This window comes from Mycteria americana, chromosome 26, assembly GCF_035582795.1.
Source record: "Mycteria americana isolate JAX WOST 10 ecotype Jacksonville Zoo and Gardens chromosome 26, USCA_MyAme_1.0, whole genome shotgun sequence".
In the NCBI taxonomy this organism is placed as follows: domain Eukaryota; kingdom Metazoa; phylum Chordata; class Aves; order Ciconiiformes; family Ciconiidae; genus Mycteria; species Mycteria americana.
In genome coordinates, this window is record NC_134390.1 from 2,378,220 (window position 1) to 2,399,160 (window position 20,941).

Consider the following 20,941-nt stretch of genomic DNA (forward strand, 5'->3'; position numbering starts at 1 on the left):
CGCTCGAGATGTGCCGGAGAGGTCCTTTCCCTGCGGCACAGCTAGATGGTGCGGCGGGCTGACAGCGAGGGTCGCTGCCCCGCCGTGATGCTCCCTGGCGACCGATTCCTGCCGCTTTTCTCTCCCGTCGACGCGCGTCCAGCCCTTTCCCGGGCTCTTTGGCGAGGGCACTGTGTCTGTTCTCACAGCCAGGCTCTGGTTTGCGTGTTTTGCAGTCTCCTCCCCCACCGTCGGCAAGCCCTACAAGTGCAACTACTGCGGCCGGAGCTACAAGCAGCAGAGCACGCTGGAGGAGCACAAGGAGCGGTGCCACAACTACCTGCAGAGTCTGAACACTGAACCGCAGTCGCTGGCCAGCCAGCAAGGTCAGTGCCGCGGGGGGGGGCCGGAGCCCCGCTGCCTCCCTGGCTCCGGGGACAAGACGAGGGGTCCCGGCAGGGTGGGAAATGGGGGTGCGGGTTCACCTTCCGGCCCCGTCTCTGGCTGACGGGGTCGAGCTTCGGGGACGTCCTTCCCATTAGAAAAGGGGGGGTGCTGCTGCGTGGGGGAGAGCATGAGCCCCGGAGCTCTCCGTGCCCCGGCGATCGTGGGATGAAAGGTGCTGTGTGTGTGCGTTGGTTAGTGCCGCAAACCTCTGCAAGTGCAAAGCGTTACCTCCCTGGTTCCTCCCCTCGCCGCCAGCCGAATTGCGAAGCCCCCTGAATCGAAACGCACCCTTGGCCCGTATTTCTAGTGCAAGAACTACCGAGAGCGTTTTCCATAAATAACAGAACACAACTACGACACCGCGGTGTAGGGGATCTACCCCTGCGGGGAGGTGTCCGAAACGGGCACCGCGTGGCTTGGAAGCACCTTCTGGCTCCTCCTCGGAGCCTGCAGACAGACCCCCCCATCTTTGCTGTGCCGGCAAAAAACCAAAGCCGGAGCCTTCCTGGCTCCTCGCCCTTTTGGAGCCGGACCTGGTCCCTCTAGAGCCACCGGTGCTTACGGCGAGGTTCACCGGTTAAGGCTGCGCGGACACTTTAACCGGATGATCCGTAACCTGCGGGGCACGGGAATGGCGGAGCTGCCCTCGCCAGCAGCGACGCGGGGCAGGTCTCTCCAGGACGGGGTTGAGAGCCGGCAAGAAAAGCGAGGGCACTTCGATCCGTTGAAGCCGGCTCCTCTTCCCCAAAGTGGCAGGAGCGGGCCCAGCTCGATGAAGAAGGGAGGCGGACCGGCCGCCGGCGCTCCCCTGCGACCGATTCACCGACGGGGTAAGCTCTGGGCCTGGAGCAGGCAGCCCGGGAGCCTTTCCGTAGGTCCGTCCCAGCTAGCAGAGGGCAGGAGCGGCGTGCCTCGAGCGCTGGCTGCGGAGTCTCCGGCCTGGGTCGCAGCGTGCCCGTCCCGCTCGCCCCGTCCCGCGGTTGCCGGCTGAACCGGGTTTCCCTTGTCTTGCCAGGTGACGAGATGCGAGACCTGGAGATAGTGCCGGACTCTCTGCTTCACCCCTCGTCCGATCGGCCGACGTTTATTGACCGGCTGGCGAACAGCCTCACCAAACGGAAACGATCGACACCTCAGAAATTCGTGGGTAAGGGGATTTCCCCCCCCCTTGCTTCCTGGGCAGACAGGAGAGAGGAGGGAGAGGGGGAGCCCCTGGTCGCTGGAGCAGGCTCGAGCGCCCGGCCAGGACCCCCCGGGAGCTGAGACTCTGCACTTGGGCACGCGGCTGGTGTTCGCACAGCGCCTTTCATCCCCACGATCCTGGGACGGGGCAGGTCTCGCACGCGGCGCTGGGGAGGGGGGGAGACATCGGGGAGGAGCAGGGCTGCCCCCCAAAACCAAGCCCGCCCGTTCTGATGCCGCTCTCCTTCCCGGCAGGGGAGAAGCAGATGCGATTCACCCTCTCGGACCTCCCCTTCGACGTGAACTCCGGCTTCGAGAAGGACGTGGAGATGGTCTCGGCCCACCACCCCCTCGACCCCTCCTACGGCAGCTCCCTGTCCCTGATGGGGGGGGAGCACCTTCGCCCCCTCCGGCTCCCCCCCACAAACTGCATCTCGGAAGTCACCCCCGTCATCAGCTCCGTCTACACCCAGATCCAGCCCCTGCCGGGTCGGCTGGAGATGCCGGGGAGCCGGGAAGCCGCCGAGGGGCACGAGGACGTGCCGGACGGGGTGCAGGTGGTGTACCGGGGCCGGGAGCAGGCCGTATCGCCCACCAACGGCTGCCAGGACTCGACGGACACGGAGAGCAACCACGAAGAGCGGAGCTCGCAGCTGCCGGCGGGGAACTGCGCCAGCAGCCGCCAGAGCCCAGCCTACGCCAAAGAGGACCCCAAGCTGCCGGAGGGACCCCCGGCCGCCCGCTCCACGCCCAGCTCCGCCAAAGAAGCCCTGCGGGTGGTCAACGAGGACGGGGAGCAGATCAGGGCCTTCAAGTGCGAGCACTGCCGCATCCTCTTCCTGGACCACGTCATGTTCACCATCCACATGGGCTGCCACGGCTTCAGAGACCCTTTCGAATGCAACATCTGTGGCTACCACAGCCAGGACCGGTACGAGTTCTCCTCCCACATAGTGCGGGGCGAGCATAAAGTCGGCTAAACCCCCCCCTCCCCTCCCCGTCCCCCCCAGCCCGCCCTCGACTCTTCCTCTGTCTCTAGCTCGGCCCCTCCACCCTTAGGGCATGGAACTGTTGGTTTTTCTTTTATACTCCTTTGCACTGACTTTGGCTACAAAAATATTTAAAAAAAAAAATCAATAACTAAAAAAAAAAAAAAAACCAACCCCGACGAGGGGGAGCTCTTAACAATTTGCCTTTTTATAAATGGAGTTATTTAAATATTAACGGACTTTTTTGTGCTCCCCCCCACCTCCCTCCGTTATTTATTAAGCTTCTTAGTTTCTCTTTTTATAACTCTTCCCCGCCCCCCAAGGTCTCACTTGAATTTTTGAGACTGGTTCTCCCTCTCCCACCCCGGTCCCGGTCGGCTCTCCGGCACGGCACGCGGCCACGCGCCAGCCTGGAGCTCCGAGCCCTTTCCTTGGTGCGAGCCCGGCATTGCCCGTCCCCGCTCTTGGGCGAAGCGAACCTCAGATTAGGTGCTAACCCCCCCGGGACTCCCCCCTCCGTCGGCCACGACCCCCCTGCCTGGCGGGGGGCTGCTGCGCCCCGAGCTTTAATGAGTTTAAATACACGGAGCATGAAGCAGGGACCCCCCTGCCTCCCCGCGGGGCCGGTTGTGCCGGCGGCAGTGCCGGCAGAGCCGGGGCGGTGAAGCTGGGTTTTGCCCGGCTCCTTCTTCCCGCGGTGTTTGAAGCCCCCCGTACGCCTGGTCCCGCGCGGGGGGCGATGGGGTCCGCATCGCTCCGCTTAAATGAAGGAAACGTAAGCCAGGAAGATGGCGAGCGTCCGGGTGACAGCTCCATTCTGCTGTCTGGGATCTCCTCCTCCTCCTCCTCCTCCTCCTCCTCCTCCTCCTCCTCTTCCTCGGCACAGGCCAGTATCTCCAGCCCGCTCTGCTGCAGGGGTTGCTCCCCGCACGCTGCCCGCCGGCGGTGGGGACGCCGGACCCCCGACCTGGCCCCCCTCGCTCCCTCTGCCCCCAAAGCCTTCCCGGGCGGGTCACTCCCCCGGCAGTCCCGGGGGCTCGGCGGGGGCTCACCGGGGGCCGGTGCCGTTTCTGGTCCCGCGGCGCCCGCCCCGCTCTCGTTGGCACAGAGGAGCCGGGGCGGCGGCACCCTGAACGCCAGAGCTTCGCCCTCGGTCGCACCGGCCGCGGGACCCCCGGTCCCCCCCCCTGCGTTCGGAGGGTCCGAAAGAGGGGTGGGAGGTTTGGGGGTGCCGTCGCTGCCTCGAGCAGCTGCCTGCTGAGCCCCTTTCCCCCGGGACGGGCTCCGAGCGGCTCCGGGGGCAGGCGGCGGGGAGCCGGCCGGTTTTCAGGGGCGAGACGGCGAGGGAAGGGGGTCCGGAACCGGGGACCTCCCGGGATGGGGGTCCCCTGGCGAAAGGGATTTAGCGGGGCCGGGGAGGCAGCCGATATAACCAAAAATTAAGCGCGGCCCCGGTGCTCGCGGCTCCCGCGGCAGCCGGGACCCCGGCCGCGTCCCGGGGGGGCCCCGCTTCCTACCCAGGCCCAGGATGCATAAAACGCCCCTCGGCAGCAGCCGCTCCCGGGGCTCTCCTGAGGTTGAAACCAAAGGCTGTTCCTTTTTCTACGGACACAAACACAACCACCTCACGCGGCGGCAACTCCCGTTGCCCCTATTTCCCATTTTCTTTTATTATTTTTTTATCCCCCCCCCCCCCCCCCCTCCCCGCTCCTTTCTTGCGTTTCTGTCGATGGTGTCTGCGTGGCGAGAGGGGAGAGGGGGCGGCTGAGCCGGGGCTCGGCGCGGGGCTCTGCTGCCCCTTCCCACCCGCTGCCGCCGGGAACCGGTGCCGGCAGAACAAGCCGGAGCCCCCCGCACCCCCCCACCAGCACCGAAACAAACCCAAAAAGGGGATTTTACAAACCGCAATGGAAGCTCTGCAGTTTCTGACCGCTCTCGGGTTGTTTTTTCTTTCCGTCTCTTTTCTTTTTTTTTTTTTTCTCCCCCCCCCCCCCCAAGAGTCTAAAACAAAAATGTAGGAATTTTGTAAAACTCCAGGTCGCTTTACTCGTGTAAATATCTATATTTTTTAATCAGATGTATGAAGAACAAACGATGATGTGCAATACCCCGGCCTCCCCCCGGCTACGGCCCCTCCCTCCTTTCTAACGAGTTTTCATTTGTATATCGTTAATGGATTTGCTGTCGTCTTTGTTTTTCCCTTTTTTGTGAGATTAGACTCGCTTTTGGACAAAAAAACACACCCCCCCCTTGCCCCCCCCCCCCCCCCCCCGTGACCGCAGGAGCTTTTGTATCTGTAAGATATTGTAATTAATTACCTATTTGTGTAACGAGATCTACTACTGTAAGTTTTGTACTGTACTGGCTGAAGGTCTGTTATAAATAAACCGGAGTAATTTAACGGCCCCCCCGCCCGCCTCCCCTCTGTGGGCCGGGGGGGGCAGGATGCCGGGGTTCCCCTCGCAGGGGCTGGGGGGGGGGGGGGGGCAGGACACTGGGGGTCCCCTCTAGGGGTTTGGGGGGGGGAGAACAGTTGGGGACCCCCCCGTAAGGGGTAGGACACTCGGGGTCCCCCCCATGAGCACGGGGGGGGCAGGATGGTGGTGGGCCCTCCCCTCAGAGCCGGGAGGGGGCTTGGGGACACAGAGGACACTGGGGACCCCCCCCGGGATGGGGGGGGACACTGGGGGTCCCTTCTGGGGGTGGGGAGGAGGACACTTGGGACCCCCCCATAAGGCGCGGGACGCTCGGGGTCCCCCCCATAAGCACTGATGGGGGGACCCCTCGAGAGTTGGGAGGGGGCTTGGGGGGGGGAGGACACTGGGGACCCCCCCGGGGTGGGGGGGCACTGGGGGTCCCTGCCAGAGCCTGGGGGGGGGGACACGTGGGCCCCCCACGAGGGGCGGGACACCGGGGGTCCCCCGAGCACGGGGGGGGGGGTCAGGACGCACGAGCCCCCCCGTTCCCCCAGGACTACATCTCCCAGCGCTCCCCGCGGCGCGCGCGCGCGCGGGGGATGACGATACACGCGGCGCGCGCGCGCGCACGTGTCTGTCACGGAGCGCGTGGCGAGGATCCCTCCGCCGCGGCGAGGAGAAGTAGTTCCCCCCCCCGCCGCCGGTGCCGCGGCCCGGCGCCGCCCCCGCCCTCCCCGCGCCCGCCCCGGCCCCGCCGGCGGAGCCGCTGCGAGGCGACCGGAGGGATCCCGCGGGGCCGGGGCGGGCGCGGGGCGGCGGCGGAGGCGCTTCCGGGCGGAGGGCGGGTATATAAGGGCGGCGGCGCGGCGGCCGGGCCCTCTTTCGCCGCTCCGGTAGCGAGATGGTGAGGGCGGCGCGGCCGGGGGGGGCCCGGGGGGCACCGGGAGGGCCCCGGGGGGGAGCGTGTGGGGCCCGGGGGGCAGCGCTGGGGCCCGGGGGGCTCGTAGGGGCCGCCGGGGCCTGTGCCGGGGGCCGCCGGGGCCGGGGAGGTGCCGTCCCCGGCGGGGGGGGGGGGGGCGGCTCGGGCTCATCCTCTCCTTCCTCCCCGCCGCAGACGAAGAAGAGGAGGAACAACGGTCGGGCCAAGAAGGGCCGCGGCCATGTCCAGCCCATCCGCTGCACCAACTGCGCCCGCTGCGTGCCCAAGGACAAGGCCATCAAGAAGTTCGTCATCAGGAACATCGTGGAGGCCGCGGCCGTCAGGGACATCTCGGAGGCCAGCGTCTTCGACTGTAAGGGCGCGGGCGGGCGTCGGGGCGCCTCGGTGCCCCGGTAACGGGGCCGGCCCCGCTCCCCCCCCCCCACCCCGGGTGGGGGGGGGGGGGCGGGGAGGGGAGGCCCTGTGCCCTCGCGTGTTTTGGGGTGACTGGGGGCCGCTGACCCCCCCCCCCCCCCCTTTTTCGCCCCCTCCCTCCAGCCTACGTCCTGCCCAAGCTGTACGTGAAGCTGCACTACTGCGTCAGCTGCGCCATCCACAGCAAGGTGGTGCGGAACCGCTCGCGGGAGGCCCGCAAGGACCGGACCCCCCCGCCCCGCTTCAGACCGGCCGTACGTATCGGGGGGCTGGGGGGGGGGGTGGGGGTTCGCACCCCCCGGCTCCGACTGACGCTCTCCTTCCCCCCGCAGGGCGCTGCCCCCCGGCCCCCCCCCAAGCCCATGTGAGGAGACTCCGGCCGAACGCGTCCCCGAGCGCGGACTGAATAAAGGACCCTGCACCGAGCCTGGCTCCGCGCCTGTGGGGCTGGGGGGGCGGGGAGGGGGCGCATCGCTCTGGGGAGGGGGTTGGCGTGACTGGGGGGGGGCTCCCAGCCCCCTTCTTGTGAGGGGGGACCGGAGTGGGGGGGCCTCAGGCTCACCCCGGGGAAGCTGTGTGGAGGTGGGGGGCTGCCGCCCACCCCGGGGGGGAAGCCCAGTCATGCGGGGCTGGGGGGGGGGGGGGGCTCTTTGCCCACGGGTGCTGTCCAGGTGTGGGAGTGGGATGTGTTGGGGGACGGATGGACAGATGGACACACACCCAGAGCCTGTCCCAGCCCCAGGGTGGGCTGGGGGGCACCCCCTGCCCCCCTGAGGCTGCTTGGGGCGGGGGCTGACCCTGTGCCTCACAACTGCCCACCTCCCCCGAAGTTCTGGGGCCTCCCCGGCCCCCTCCTGTGGCACCCAGAGCTGGCACCGCTGGGGGGGCTGTGGGTGCCCCCAGTCCTCTCCAGGGCCAGGACCTGCCCTGGTCTGGTGGGGGGCAACACTCTGACCCCCCTGGGGGGGCTGGATGGGGCTGGGGGCTCTGGTGGGGCCTGGCCGTCACCTGGGGGTGTTGGGGGGCCTGGGCAGCGCTGGGGGCTGCAGTGGGGCTGGGCTTCACCCTGGGTGCTGAATGGGGCGGGGGGGGGGGGGCTGCAATGGGGCCAGAGACACACAGAGACACACACACACACACCCCCGGGGGCTTTGGGGGGCTGTAACGGGGCCAGGCTTTGCCTTGGGGGGGGCAGAGAGGTGCCAGACCTTTGCTTTGGGGATCTGGGGGGGCTGCGGAGGGGCCCGGCTTTGCCCGGGGCGGGGGGGCACAGGGGCCGGGCTGCACCTGCCGGGGCTGGGGGGCTGCGATGGGGTCAGGCCTTGCCCTGGGGGGGATGGATGGGGCGGGGGGGCCCAGCGGGGCCAGACCGTTGCCCCGGGGGTGTGGGGGGGCTGCAGTGGGGCCGGGCTTTGCCTTGGGGGGGGGGGCACAGCGGGGCCGGGCGGCACCTGATGGGGCTGGGGGGCTGCGGCGGGGCCGGACGGGGCCGTCCCCGGGGGTGCCCAGCCCGGGGTTGGGGGGGTCCCGGTGCCACCGCCCCGGGGCGCGGCGGGCGGGTCCCGGGCCGGGCTGCCTGCGGGGGGGCCCCGCCGCCGCCCCGCCCCGCCCCGTCCCGTCCCGTCCCGCCCCGGCGGCCCCGCGCCAGGTGCATTCCCCCCGCCGCGCCCGGGCACGCCGCAGCCGCCGGGCCCTGCGAGCCGGCCCGCGGAGAGGAGCCGCGATGGACCGGGACCGGCCCCGGCCCCGGCCCCGGCCCCGGGCGCTGCTGCTGCTGCTGCTGCTGCTGCTGCTCCGCGCCCCGGCGCCGGGCTCCGCGCAGGCAGGTGAGCACCGGCACCGGCACCGGCGGCTCCCGCGGGGACCGGGGCGGCACCGGCAGCGCGCGGGGCACCGGGGACGCGCGGGGGAACCGGGACTGCACGGCAGGGACGGGCACTGGGGGCGCGCGGGGGTCCCGGGGGTCCCGGGACGGGCGGCGGGACCGGGAGCCCTCGCGGGGGCCGGGAGCGCTTGGGGGTCCCGGTGGTCCCGGTGGTCCCGGTGGTCGCGATCCCGCCGGTACGGGATCCCGGTCTCAGCGGCTCCCGCGGCCCCTTCCCCGGGGGAGCGTCCCGGGACCCCCACCCCGATCCCCAGTGCTGCGAGCGGGGAGACCCCCACAGCCCCGGGGGTCCCCCCACAGCCCCGGGGGGACCGGGAGCGGCGAAGCCCCCCCGGGCTGCGGCTCGGTCGGTGCCAGCGGTGGGGCCGGGGCTCGGTTCCCCCCCGGGGCAGAGGCACCTGCGCCCCCCGCAGCTGCCGGGGCTCGTTTCAGGCTGCGGGGCCGGGACCCGCCGGTGCCACCAGGACCCGGCCGGGGCAGGGTGGGACCCCCGGGGGACCCCTCCGAAGGGACCCCGTCCCTGCCCGCCCCGGGACCCCCCCTTGCCCGGAGCCCGGGGGATCGGGGACGCTCCCGGAAGGGCCGGGTTCGCCCAGGAGTTGTTTTTCAGCGCCAAAAGGAAAACACCGAGGGCCGGATGCGAAGGTGGGGCCGGTGTCACCCACTGGGACGCCCAGGTGTGGGGACCACGCCGACGGCACGCGGGGGGCGCGTCTGGCCCCTCGGCACCTCTGCTGCCACGTGCTGCCGGCGACGCCCCAGGCTGCCCCGTATGGGGGTCCGGCTCAGACGGGGGTCCGGCAGGCACGGGGGTCCGGCTGGCTGCCACCCCGGCACCGGTGCCCCGGTGCTGGCATCGGGGTGAGCGGGACCAGCTCTGCTCCCCCCCAAACCCGCCGTCCTCGTCCCCGTCCCTGGCTCAGAGCCCCTTTGTTCGGGGACGGGATCTGGCCCTGCGGCAGCGGCCGCCCCGCGCACACAGACCCCCTTTGTGCCGCCCGCGGGGCCGAGGGCAGGAGGTCGGATCTGTCCCCCCCCCCGGCTCCCCAGGCCCCCGCCCGGGTCCCCCGGTGCTATTCCTGGTGGCAGGGGCCGGGGGGCCGCGGTGGCGCGGTGGCATGCGGCAGATAGCGGGCGACGTGCCGGAGCTGCCAGCGGGGCCCCGCGCTGATAACGCCCGGCCATAACGCCGCGACGGCGCCCGGGGGGCCCCGGCCCTCACCCCCCCGCGGGCAGGTGCACCCTGAGGGCTGACACCCGCAGCCCCCCGTGCCTGGGTTTGTCGGGAGCCGGTGCCGAGGGGGGTCCGGGGCTCCGGTGGGACCCTCTGAGCAGCCATTAACAATTCACCAGCGTCGCCCAAAAGTGCTGCTGTTCTGGGCCACGGGGGTCCCGCGGGGGCCGGATCCTGCCCCCCAGCAGCCTGGGGACCCCTCAAGCAGGTTCCAGCTGTCCCCAGCACCCCCTGTTGTTTCTCGGGGGTCCCAGCCCCCCTCCTTTGGCCCCCGCCGTGCCCATCCCCAGGGTGTCGGGGCTGGGGGCCGTGCCCCAACGCAGCTGGGACCTTTTTATAGCCCCTTCCTTATTAAAATAGCTCCGGCCCGGGGGGCGGGGAGCGCAGGCTGTGGCTGCGGGGGGTGGGGGGGGATTGCTGGCCCCACGCCCCGCGTGCACCGAGCTGCCCGTTCTCTGCGGCCGCCCCCGGGAGGGGGCTCGGGCCCTTCTCTGCCCCCGCGCCGGGGCCGGACAAAGCTGCCATTTACCCACCCGCGGCCCCCCCGTGCCGGGGCCTGAGTCACGTCTGCACTGGGCCGGGGGGGGCTGCACCCCGCTCTGCCCCCGGGGGTGCTGGCTCTCCCGCCACTTTCGGGGGGCTCGGCCTCCCCCCGTCCCGCTCGCCACAATCGCCCCTTTGTGCGGCTGCGGGGAGGGGGCCGCATCCTGCCCCGCGCACAAAGGGGCCCTGTCTGCCCCGGCGCGGGGGGGGGGGGGGCCGGGCAATCATTAACCCCGGGGCCCCCTTGGCTCCCACCACCCCCCCCCCAGCTCTGGGGGACCCCGGCATCCGGGCCTCCCCAGCCCCCACCCCGGCCCCGGGCGTCGAGGCGGGATGGGCCGCGCCAGCGGCCGGGTCCGAAGTCCGGGCGTCGCGGGCGTGCCGTGCGGGGGCCATGCCCGCGGCACCCGCCTTGCGCAACCGTTGCCTGGCCGGTTCGGGCACCACGCAGGGGAGGGGAGGGGAGGGGAGGGCGGGGGAGCACCCGTCACACCCCCCCCGGCACCACCACCCCCACGGCGGGGACGACTCGGGGGATGATGTGGGGGACGCTGCCATGGTGGGGACAGGGACACCAGGGGGGCACCGCCGTGGCCAGCATGGGGGGGGGGGGGGACCATGGCAGGGTCAGGGACGCTGAGAGGGCATGGGGGGGACGTGGCCAGCACGAGAGGGACAGAGACAAGACCGTCGAGGAGGGGACAGAGCCACCACCGAGGGGACGTGGCCATTGAGGAGGGGACACGGCTACCGTGGGGGGACATGGCCGTGGCCATCAAGGGCAGGATGTGGCCAGCTTGGGGGCTGAGAAGGACCCCATGGAGGACGTGACCGTGGCCATCAAGAGGGGGACGTGGCCAGCATGGGGGGCACAGGGACACGGCCACCACGGGGGGACATGGCCGCCGCAGAGGGAGGTGGTCACCGTGGGGGTGCTCGGCCACCACGGGGGGGGACGCAGCCGCTGCGGGGAGCGGTGCCGTGGCTGCGGTGGGGGACAGGGTGCTGTGCCCGCAGTGTGCGCGGGGACGCTGAACGGGCTGAGCGTGACGGGGGACGCCCAGCACCAGTACCAGACGCTGCACAAGATGTACAACAACTGCGAGATCGTGATGGGCAACCTGGAGATCGTCCTCATCGACCACACGCAGGACCTCTCCTTCCTGCAGGTGAGCGGGGGGGGGGACACACGGGGGGGACACGGGGGTCCGCGCCCGCCGGGCTGATGTGTGCCGCTGCCCCGCAGACCATCCGGGAGGTGACGGGCTACATCCTGATCGCCATGAACGTCTTCGCCTCGCTGCCGCTGCAGAACCTGCGCGTCATCCGGGGCACCCAGTTCTACGAGGAGAAGTACGCGCTCTTCGTCCTGCTCAACTACAACCCCAACACCACCCACGCCCTGCGCCAGCTCGGCCTCAACCAGCTCACAGGTGGGACCCCGGCTGCAGCGTCCCTGAGACCCCCTGTGCCCGGGGACCCATCCCGGGGCGGTGCCGTCCCCTCCTGCCTCCTGGTCCCCATCCCAGATCGGTGCCACCCCCCCCGTGCACCCTGGGGTCACGCCGTCCCCTCTGCGGTCCCCATCCCAGAGTGATGGTGTCCCCGACGCGGTCCCCATCCCGGGGTGACGGTGTTCCCATCATGGTCCCCATCCCGGAGCGGTGCCGTCTCCCCATGGATCCCCATGCCGGAGCGGTGCCATTCACCCGCGGTCCCCATTCTGGAGCGGTGCTGTCCCCTGCCGCATCCTGGTGCCCATCCCAGAGTGTCGCTGTCCCCCCATGGTCCCCATCTAGAGTTGTGCCACCCCCCTGTGCATCCCATCGTCCCCATCCCAGAGCAGTGCCATCCCTCCGTGGTCCCCATCCTGCAGCGGTACTGTCCCCATCGTGTCCTGGTCCCCATCTAGAGCGGTGCCACCCCCCTGTGGTCCCCATCCCGGAGCAGTGCTGTCCCCCACCACGGTCCCCACCTAGAGCAGTGCCACCCCCCGTGCACCCTGGGGCCGTGCTGTCCCCGCCGCGGTCCCCACGCCGGAGCGGTGCCATCTCCCCGTGGATCCCCGTCCCAGAGCGGTGCCATCCCCTCCCCACGGTCCCGGTGCCGGGCAGGGCCGGGGGGGCCGCAGCCCCCGTTGCCCACCGGCCACCCCCGCAGAGATCCTGGCCGGCGGCGTCTACATCGAGAAGAACGCGCAGCTCTGCCACGTGGAGACAGTGGAGTGGCGGGACATCATGCGGGACCCCCGCCTGGAGCCCGTCGTGGGGGACAACGGCAAGGCCTGTGCGTGGAGGGGGTGCGGGGGGCCCCAGGCGGTGGGGGCTGGGGGGGTGACGCCCCCCGGCTTTGGGGGTGACCCCGCTGCGCTCCCCCGCAGGCGCCCCGTGCCACGAGAGCTGCGGCGGGCACTGCTGGGGGCCCGGCCCCGAGGACTGCCAGAAACGTGGGTACCGGGGGGCTGGGGGGACCCGGGGGGGGGGGTCGGGGCCGGGTCCCCGTCCCCCCCCCGCTCACCCCTGCCTCCCCGCAGTGACGAAGACCATCTGCGCCCCCCAGTGCAACGGGCGCTGCTTCGGGCGGGCGCCCAACGAGTGCTGCCACGAGGAGTGCGCGGGGGGCTGCACCGGCCCCCTCCAGACACACTGCTTCGTACGTGTCCCCCCGCCCGGCTGCCCGGGGGGGGCTCATCCCCGCGCCCCCGGGGCGGGCGGGGGGCAATGCTGAGCAGCATCCCTCTGTCCGTCCGTCTGCGCACCCCCCTGTCTGCCCACCACCCGTGCATCGTCCGTCCACCCGTGCGTCCGTCCGTCTGCCCCCCCTCCGTGGGGAGGGAGCTCGCCCATGGCGGGCGCGGGGGGGTGCTCTCCCTGCGGGGTGGGAGAGGTGTCTGCCCGTCTGTGCGTCTGTCCGTCCATCCGCGCGTCCCTCCATCTGCCCCCCACGGGAGGGATCTCGCTGCTGGGGTGGGCGCAGGGCGATGCAGGGCGAGAGGCGTCCGGGCGTCCCCGCGCCCGTCCGTGTCGCCGCGCCTCCCCCACCCGCCGTCCGTCCGTCCGTCCCGCAGGCCTGCCGGCACTTCAACGACAGCGGGGCGTGCGTGCCGCTCTGCCCCCAGCCCCTCATCTACAACAAGCTGACCTTCCAGCTGGAGCCCAACCCCGACACCAAGTACCAGTACGGGGGCATCTGCGTCCGGAGCTGCCCGCGTGAGCTGGGGTGCAGGGGGGCACGGGGGGCTGGGGGTGCCCGGGGGGCCGGGGCCGGGCTTTAATCGCGAGGGTCTCCCCGCAGACAACTTCGTGGTGGACCAGAGCTCCTGCGTCCGCGCCTGCCCCAACGACAAGACGGAGGTGGAGAAGAACGGGCTGAAGATGTGCGAGCCCTGCTCGGGGCTGTGTCCCAAGGGTAGGGGGCCGGGGGGGCCGGGGGCCGCGGGACGAGCCCTCACCCTCACCCTCACCCTCACCGTCCCCGTCCTGCAGCCTGCGAGGGCACCGGTGCCGGCAGCAAGTACCAGACCGTGGACTCCAGCAACATCGACACCTTCGTGAACTGCACCAAGATCTTGGGCAACCTGGACTTCCTCATCACCGGCCTGGAGGGGTGAGGGCCGGGGGGGTCCGGGGGGGGGTCTGGGGGTGGTGGGGTGCAGCCCCCCCGCCCCGGCTGACGGCTCCGGCTCCGCAGGGATCCCTGGCGCAACATCTCAGCGCTGGACCCCGAGAAGCTGAACGTCTTCCGGACGGTGCGGGAGATCACGGGTGAGCAGCGGGGCTGGGGAACACCGGGACCCCCTGGGACCCCCCCGGGACCCCCCCGGGGCCACCCTGACCCTGGCCCTGTCCCCTCCCCCCCGCCAGGGTACCTGAACATCCAGTCCTGGCCCAAGCACATGCACAACTTCAGCGTCTTCTCCAACCTCGTCACCATCGGGGGACGGAGCCTGTACAAGTGAGTTCCCGTCCACGCAGCCCCCGACTCAGCATCTCACGGTCCCCCCCTGCGTGTCCTGCATCCCCCATCGTCCCCGTCCCTGCATCCCTCTGTCATCCCTGTCCCTGCATCCCCCATCGTCCCTGTCCCTGCATCCCCCATTGTCCCCATCCCTGCATCCCTCTGTCATCCCCCATCCCTGCATCCCCCATTGTCCCCGTCCCTGCATCCCCCATCGTCCCCATCCCTGCATCCCCCATCGTCCCATCCCTGCATCCCCCGTCGTCCCCGTCCCTGCATCCCTCTGTCATCCCTGTCCCTGCATCCCCCGTCGTCCCCATCCCTGCATCCCCCATTGTCCCCGTCCCTGCATCCCCCATCGTCCCCATCCCTGCATCCCCCGTCGTCCCCATCCCTGCATCCCCCGTCGTCCCCGTCCCTGCATCCCCCGTCCTCCCCGTCCCTGTGTCCCCCATCGTCCCCGTCCCTGCATCCCTCTGTCACCCCCTGTCCCTCCATGCCCCATCCCTGCATCCTGCATCATTCCCCATCCCTGCATCCCACGTCCCTGCATCCCGTGTCCCTGCACGTCCCTGCACCCCCCGTCCCCACGCCCCTCTCCCTGCCCGTCCCCGCGTCCCCTCGGGGTTGGCGGGTGCCCCCCCGGCTCTCGGAGCAGCCGCTCCCGGGACCCCCCGCCCTGACGCCCTCCCCGCAGCCGGGGTTTCTCCCTGCTGATCATGAAGAACGAGAACGTGACGTCGCTGGGGCTGCGCTCGCTGCGGGAGGTGAGCGCGGGCAGGGTCTACATCACCGAGAACCGCCGGCTCTGCTACCTCCACACCGTCCAGTGGGCAGCCCTGAGCCGCCGCCGCGCCGACCTCGACATCCGCAACAACAAACCCCGCAGCAAGTGCCGTGAGTGGGAAGGGGGCCGGGGCCGGGGGGGGGGGGGGGCCAGGGACCCCGCGCTGAGCCCCCTTCCCTCCCCGCAGAGCAAGAGGGGAAGGTGTGCGACCCGCTGTGCTCCGCCGAGGGCTGCTGGGGCCCCGGCCCCACGCAGTGCCTGTCCTGCCGCCACTACAGCCGCCGCGGCGTCTGCGTGCCCGCCTGCCGCTTCACCCAGGGGTGAGGGGCTCCGGGGGGCGGCAGCCCGGGGGGGGGGCACCGGGGAGGGGGCGGCTCCATGGAGGGCACCGGGGTGGGCATCGGAGTGGGGTCCTGGGGCGGGCACCGGGGGGAGACGGGCTCCGGGATGGGCGCAGGGTTGCCCCCGGGGTGGGCGGCGGGGTCGGCGCCGGAGCGGGGACGGACCTGGGGGGGACCAGCCCTGGGGCGGGCTGGACGCCGGGGTGGGCATCAGGGTGGGCCGGACGCCGGGGCGGGGTGAGCCTGTGGCGGGACGGACGCTGGCACGGACCTCCGGCTGGGCGCTGGTGAGATGCGGGACGCCGGGGCGAGCCGGTGACCCTGCCTTGTCCCCGCAGGGAGACGCGGGAGTTCGCCCAGGGGGGCGAGTGCTTCGAGTGCCACCCCGAGTGCGAGCGCATTGAGGGCAACGTCACCTGCAACGGCTCGGTACGGCCCAGCCGGGGACCCGCGGCGGCGGCGGCGGCGGCGGCGACGTCCCCGCGAGTTCTCACGCGCCTTCCTGCCCCGCAGGGTGCCGACACCTGCACCCGCTGCGCCCACTACCGGGACGGGCCCCACTGCGTGGAGAGCTGCCCCGAGGGCATCCTGGGCGAGCGCGGCCCCATCTACAAGTACCCCGACGCCAGCCGCGAGTGCCGGCCCTGCCACGAGAACTGCACCCGCGGGTGTGCCAGGGCGGGGCTGGGGGGGTCCGGGACCCGGCGTCCGGCCGGAGGAGGGGGCTGCCCGTGCCCCGTCTCACCCCCGTCTCCGTCTCCGCAGGTGCCTGGGGCCGCTGCTGCGGGACTGCCTGGGGGAGGCCCTGCCCGTCTCCAGGTACCGCGGGTCGGGGGCTGCGGGGGGGTCCCGGGGCACTGCCGTGCCGCGCCGGGCTGCGCCGTGCCATGCCCGTGCCCTGTTGCGTGGTGCCGCGCCGTGCCGTGCCCTGGTGCGCCGTGCCGTGCCGTGCCGCGCCGCACCGTGCCGTGCCGCACCATACGATGCCGTGCCGTGCCGTGCCACCCTTCTCTGGGGCCTTTCCCTGCCCACACGGGCGCTGGGGGACCCCCTGCCCGGCCCGTGCCACCCCCCGCCGTGCACGCCCCGGGTGCCGAGCCCTGCCCTGCCCGCGCCGCCCCCGCCAGCCCCGGGGTTGGGGTGCGTGCCGTCCCGGCGGCAGGCAGGGCCGTGGGAAGCGCGTGGGGAGCGGCAGCGGCGGCGAGCCAAGACCTGCCGGCACCGGGAGCTCAGCCCCGGCCTCCTCCTGCGCCCAGGAAAACGCCGACGGTGATCGCGGTGATGGTGGTCGGGGGACTCTTCCTCTCCTGCTCCTGCGTCCTCCTCGCCCTGCTCTACTGGCGGGGCAAGAAGATCCAGAAGAAGCGGGCGATGCGGCGCTACCTGGAGAGGGGGGAGGTGAGCGGGGCAGCTGCGCCGGGGGGTCCCGCTCCCGTGGGGAGCTGGGGGGAGCCCCGCGGCCCCGGGGAAGGTGTTCGGCAGGCAGGAGGGGGCGTGGGACCCGTCGCTGTCTGTCCCTGTCTCCGTCCCGGTCCGTAGCCGTCCCCGTCCCTCTGCAGCCCCGTTCCCGTCCCCGTCCGTCCCCGCCCAGCTCCATCCCGGGTCTCCAACCCCGTCCCTGTCTGCGTCCGTCCCCGTCGCGCTCTGTCCTCACCCTGCTCTGTCCCCGTCCCCGTCCCCATCTCCGTCTCCCGCCCGGCAGAGCCTGGAGCCGCTGGACCCCAGTGAAAAAGCCAACAAGGTGCTGGCCCGCATCTTCAAGGAGACGGAGCTGAAGCGCCTGAAGGTGCTGGGCTCTGGCGTCTTCGGGACCGTGCACAAGGTGAGCGGGGGGCTCGGCGGGGGGATCGGCGGGGGGCTCGGCCGGGGCTGGGCACGGCGCTCACCGGGGCGTCCCGTCCCCCAGGGAATCTGGATCCCCGATGGGGACTCCATCAAGATCCCGGTGAGCATCAAGGTGATCCAGGACTGGAGCGGGCAGCAGTCCTTCCACGCCATCACCGACGTAAGTCCGTGGGCCAGATCCTGCTCCGCGGGGGTCCCCACAGGCAGCGGGGGGGCTCAGCCACGGCCGACTCTGCCCCCGCAGCACATGCTGGCCATCGGCAGCCTGGACCATGCCTACATCGTGCGGCTGCTGGGCATCTGCCCCGGCCCCCAGCTGCAGCTGGTGACGCAGCTCCTGCCGCTGGGCTCCCTCCTCGACTACGTCCGCAAGAACCGCGACGGCATCAGCCCCCAGCTCCTGCTCAACTGGTGCGTCCAGGTGGCCAAGGTGAGTCCCCGGGGTGTGGGGGGGATGCCCCTGGCCCCCCCTCAGCCCCGCTGACACCCCCCGCCCCAGGGCATGTACTACCTGGAGGAGCACCGCATGGTGCACCGCAACCTGGCCGCCCGCAACGTGCTGCTCAAGTCCCCCAGCCAGGCTCAGGTGGCCGATTTCGGCATCGCCGACCTCCTCTACCCCGACGATAAGAAGTATTTCTACAACGAGGTCAAGGTGGGTGCCTGGCGGGGACCCCTCTCTCCCCCCCGGGCCATGGGGCACCCCCTCCCTGCCCCACACCCCCGCTACCCCTTGCATCCCCTCCTCTCCGTGTCCCCCAGCACCCCCAGCACCCAAGGACGTCCCATCCCCTCCATGCCCCCCGCCCCGTGGGGTGTCCCCCCGCCCCGGTCCCCACGTCCCCCCACGCCCCACCTTTCCTCGCAGACGCCCATCAAGTGGATGGCACTGGAGAGCATCCACTTTGGGAAGTACACGCACCAGAGCGACGTCTGGAGCTACGGTGAGCGCCAGCCCCCGGCACCCCCACCCCTCCGCCGGCCCCACGGGGCTCACGGGGACTGTCCCCGCAGGGGTGACGCTCTGGGAGATGATGACCTTCGGGGCCGAGCCCTATGCCGGCATCCGGCTGGCCGAGGTGCCCGACCTGCTGGAGAAGGGCGAGCGGCTCTCGCAGCCCCAGATCTGCACCATCGACGTCTACATGGTGATGGTGAAGTGTGAGTGCGGGGCCACCCCCACGACCCCCTCCCTGGGGAGGGTCCTGGTCCCGTCCCCATCCCCGGGGCAGGGTCCTGGTCCCGTCCCCATCCCCGGGGCAGGGTCCCGGCCGTGTCCCCATCCCTGGGGCAGGGTCCTGGCCCCGTCCCCATCCCCGGGGCAGGGTCCTGGCTGTGTCCCCACACCTGGGGCAGGGTCCCGGCCATGTCCCCATCCCCGGGGCAGGGTCCTGGTCCTGTCCCCACCCCCGGGGCAGGGTCCCGGCTCTCAGCCCCCGCCGTCCCCCCAGGCTGGATGATCGATGAGAACATCCGTCCCACCTTCAAGGAGCTGGCGAACGAGTTCACCCGCATGGCCCGCGACCCCCCGCGCTACCTGGTGATCAAGGTGAGCACGACCCCCCCCCCCCCCGGCCCCCCCATCCCCGACCCCGCAGCCCCTGACGCGGCCGTCCCCGCAGCAGGAGAATGGGGCCCTGCCACCTGCCGAGCCCCCCACCCTCAGCGACAAGGAGCTGGATGACATGGAGACCCTGGAGCTGGAGGAGGAGGAGGAGGAGCTGGACGCCTCCTTCGGCCTCGCCACCGGGCTCTACCCCCAGCGGCCGCGGGGCAGCTGCACCCGGGTGAGACCCCTCTGTCCCCAGGGGGCTGGGGGTCCTGGGCATGGCACGGGGCGGGGTGGGGGCACGGGGTCCTGGGACGTGGCCCGAGGTCTCCCAGCCCCAAACCCCCCCATGCAGGTGGGGGGACCCACGGGACCCCCTTCCCCGCTGCCCCGTCGTCCCCTCTGAGCCCCGGTGGGACCCGAGCCCCGTTCCCTGTTCCCACAGTGGGGTGGGGGCTCCCAAACCCTGCGTCCCCCCCCCCGCTGGGTGTCAGCCCTCCGTGTCCCCCCACAGAGCCCCAGCCTGCTCAGCCCCCCGGCCGGCTACATCCCCATGAACCAGCCCGGCCTCGGCAGCGGCCGCCAGGTACCCACGGGGTGGGGGGGTGAGGGGTGCTGGGGGGGGGGGGGGAGGGCGGCCATGGGGTGGGAGGGGGGGGCCTATGGGGGTGGCCGTGGGGTGCCGGGGCAGGGGGGCGAGGGGTGGCCGTGGGGCAGTGGGAGGTGAAGCGGCCGCCGTGGGGTGGCGGGGCGGGGGGGGGGGGGGGGGGGCTGGGGTCCGCAGGGGCACCCCCTCCTCAGCCCCGTGTCCCCCAGGGCGGGGGGTGCCGGCCGCCGCGGCGCAGCCGTCAGGAGTCCCTGGGCCGGACGGTGTCGGAGTCGTCGGAGGGCCGGGGCACGGCCTCGGAGCTGGACCTGGCCGAGGGGGGGTCGCTGTCGGGGAGCCTCTGCCGCAGCCTGCGCTCCCGGGGGGACAGCGCTTACCTGTCCCAGCGGGAGAGCTTCCCCCCGCCGCCCCCCAGCACCGAGGGCAGCGAGGAGGACGCCAACGGCTACGTCACCCCCAGCTGCACCGGACGGGGTGAGGGGAGCAGCCCTGGGCGGGGGGGGGTCCCGTCCAGGCAGGGCTGGGGGTGCCGTCCTTAGGTGTGGGGGTCCGATCTGTGCAGGGTGGGGGGGGTCCCTCCCTGTAGGACCGGGTCTGGGGGCTCCCCCCGCCATGGGGTCGCGGGGAGCCCATCCTCGAGGGGTGGTGGGTCCCGTCCCCGCAGGGTTTGGGGTTAAGGGGGTGGGGGCTCATCCTTGCAGGGCTGGGGCTGGGGGGCTCCCGTGTCTGTGGGGCGGGGGCAGCCCCTCCCCGGGGGTGGAGGGGGCCCATCCCCAGTGTTAGAGGCGGGGGGACCCCTCCACGCAGGGTTGGGGTTCAGGCTGGGGGGATCATCTTTTAGGGGGTGAGGGTTGTGGGGCGGGATGAACCCCTCCGTGGCCCAGACGAGACCCCCCCAGACTTGGGACAGGGCCCATGGGCAGAGGGGGGGAGCCCGGGAGGGCCGGGGAGGGGCTTGGCCGAGGTCTCACCCCCACCTCGCAGAGCCGGACCCCACCGGGGGCTCGGTGCCGGAGGAGGAGTACGAGTACATGAACCGCCGGTCCGGGGGTCCCCCGGGAGCCCCCCCACCCCGGCCGGCCTCGCTGGAGGAGCTGGGCTACGAGTACATGGAGGTGGGCTTGGAGCCAGGGCCCCCCCCGGGAGCCCCCCCGGGCCGGGGGCAGGAGGAGGAGGACTACGAGTACATGAACAAGCAGCCGCGGCTGAGCCGCTCGCTGGGCAGCGTGGCCGGGGGGCCGGGACCCCGGCAGGAGGGCGGCCACCCCCGGCACGATGGCTACACCGACATGCGCCCGGGGGAGGCCGCCCCGGCCACCGAAGAGGAGCAGGGCTACGAGGAGATGGAGGCGGTGCTGGCCCCCCGCTGCCCCGGCTGCCGCGGCCCCCCCGGCCCCCCCACCCCCTGCATGAAGCCCCTGCGGAGCCTGGAGGCTTCGGACTGCGCCTTCGACAACCCCGACTACTGGCACAGCCGCCTCTTCGCCAAGGCGGACGCCCAGCGGACGTAGGGGACCCCCCCGGACCCCTCCCCGGGCCCCACTGGCTCCCCGCTGCCTTCCTGCCCCCCCGGGGCTGTTTACACTGGATATGAAGGATCCCCCCATCGGGGGCACGAGCCAAAGCTGAAGCGCGGGCAGGGGGCCGATGGGTCGCCGGCCAGCCCGGGGGGCTGCGAGCCCTCGGGGGGCACCCGCTCCCTGCCACCCATTCCAAAGCCTTTCCTGGGGTAGGGGGCCGGCGGGGCTAATGCTGAGCACCCTCAGCTGGGGCGGGGGGCAGCCCAGGCCCCCTGCAGGGGGGGGCCGGTGGGGCTCCGGACCCC

The 20,941-nt window shown here is 72.1% G+C and overlaps 3 protein-coding genes across 7 annotated transcripts in view; all 3 read left to right on the forward strand.

Annotated features, from left to right (window-relative positions):
* Positions 1-4,558, forward strand: part of IKZF4 (IKAROS family zinc finger 4) — a 30,821-nt gene extending 26,263 nt beyond the window's left edge. For 3 of the 5 annotated variants that reach the window (XM_075525448.1, XM_075525444.1, XM_075525445.1), the window contains 3 exons: positions 216-365; positions 1,442-1,573; positions 1,864-4,558. In XM_075525448.1, the coding sequence (XP_075381563.1) occupies positions 216-365; positions 1,442-1,573; positions 1,864-2,588 (1,007 nt within the window). In that variant the 3' untranslated portion in view covers positions 2,589-4,558. The remainder of the gene's footprint in view (positions 1-215; positions 366-1,441; positions 1,574-1,863) is intronic. The other 2 variants (XM_075525446.1, XM_075525447.1) reach the window with 1 other exon arrangement.
* A 1,200-nt stretch (positions 4,559-5,758) lies between these two features.
* On the forward strand, positions 5,759-6,793 carry RPS26 (ribosomal protein S26). Its single transcript, XM_075525519.1, has 4 exons — positions 5,759-5,918; positions 6,129-6,306; positions 6,492-6,622; positions 6,701-6,793. Exons 1-4 carry the CDS (start codon positions 5,916-5,918, stop codon positions 6,734-6,736), a joined length of 348 nt encoding a protein of 115 aa, XP_075381634.1. The 5' UTR covers positions 5,759-5,915; the 3' UTR covers positions 6,737-6,793.
* Positions 6,794-8,046: 1,253 nt separating this feature from the next.
* ERBB3 (erb-b2 receptor tyrosine kinase 3) lies at positions 8,047-20,849 on the forward strand. The gene is made up of 28 exons (XM_075525395.1): positions 8,047-8,194; positions 11,048-11,199; positions 11,277-11,463; positions 12,191-12,316; positions 12,411-12,476; positions 12,564-12,682; positions 13,098-13,239; positions 13,325-13,438; positions 13,516-13,636; positions 13,721-13,794; positions 13,894-13,984; positions 14,685-14,884; positions 14,962-15,094; positions 15,454-15,544; positions 15,629-15,783; positions 15,881-15,934; positions 16,372-16,513; positions 16,818-16,937; positions 17,022-17,120; positions 17,205-17,390; positions 17,460-17,615; positions 17,829-17,904; positions 17,975-18,121; positions 18,412-18,509; positions 18,583-18,747; positions 19,024-19,095; positions 19,326-19,590; positions 20,101-20,849. Exons 1-28 carry the CDS (start codon positions 8,092-8,094, stop codon positions 20,625-20,627), a joined length of 3,981 nt encoding a protein of 1,326 aa, XP_075381510.1. The 5' UTR covers positions 8,047-8,091; the 3' UTR covers positions 20,628-20,849.
* The last annotated feature ends 92 nt before the right edge of the window (positions 20,850-20,941 follow it).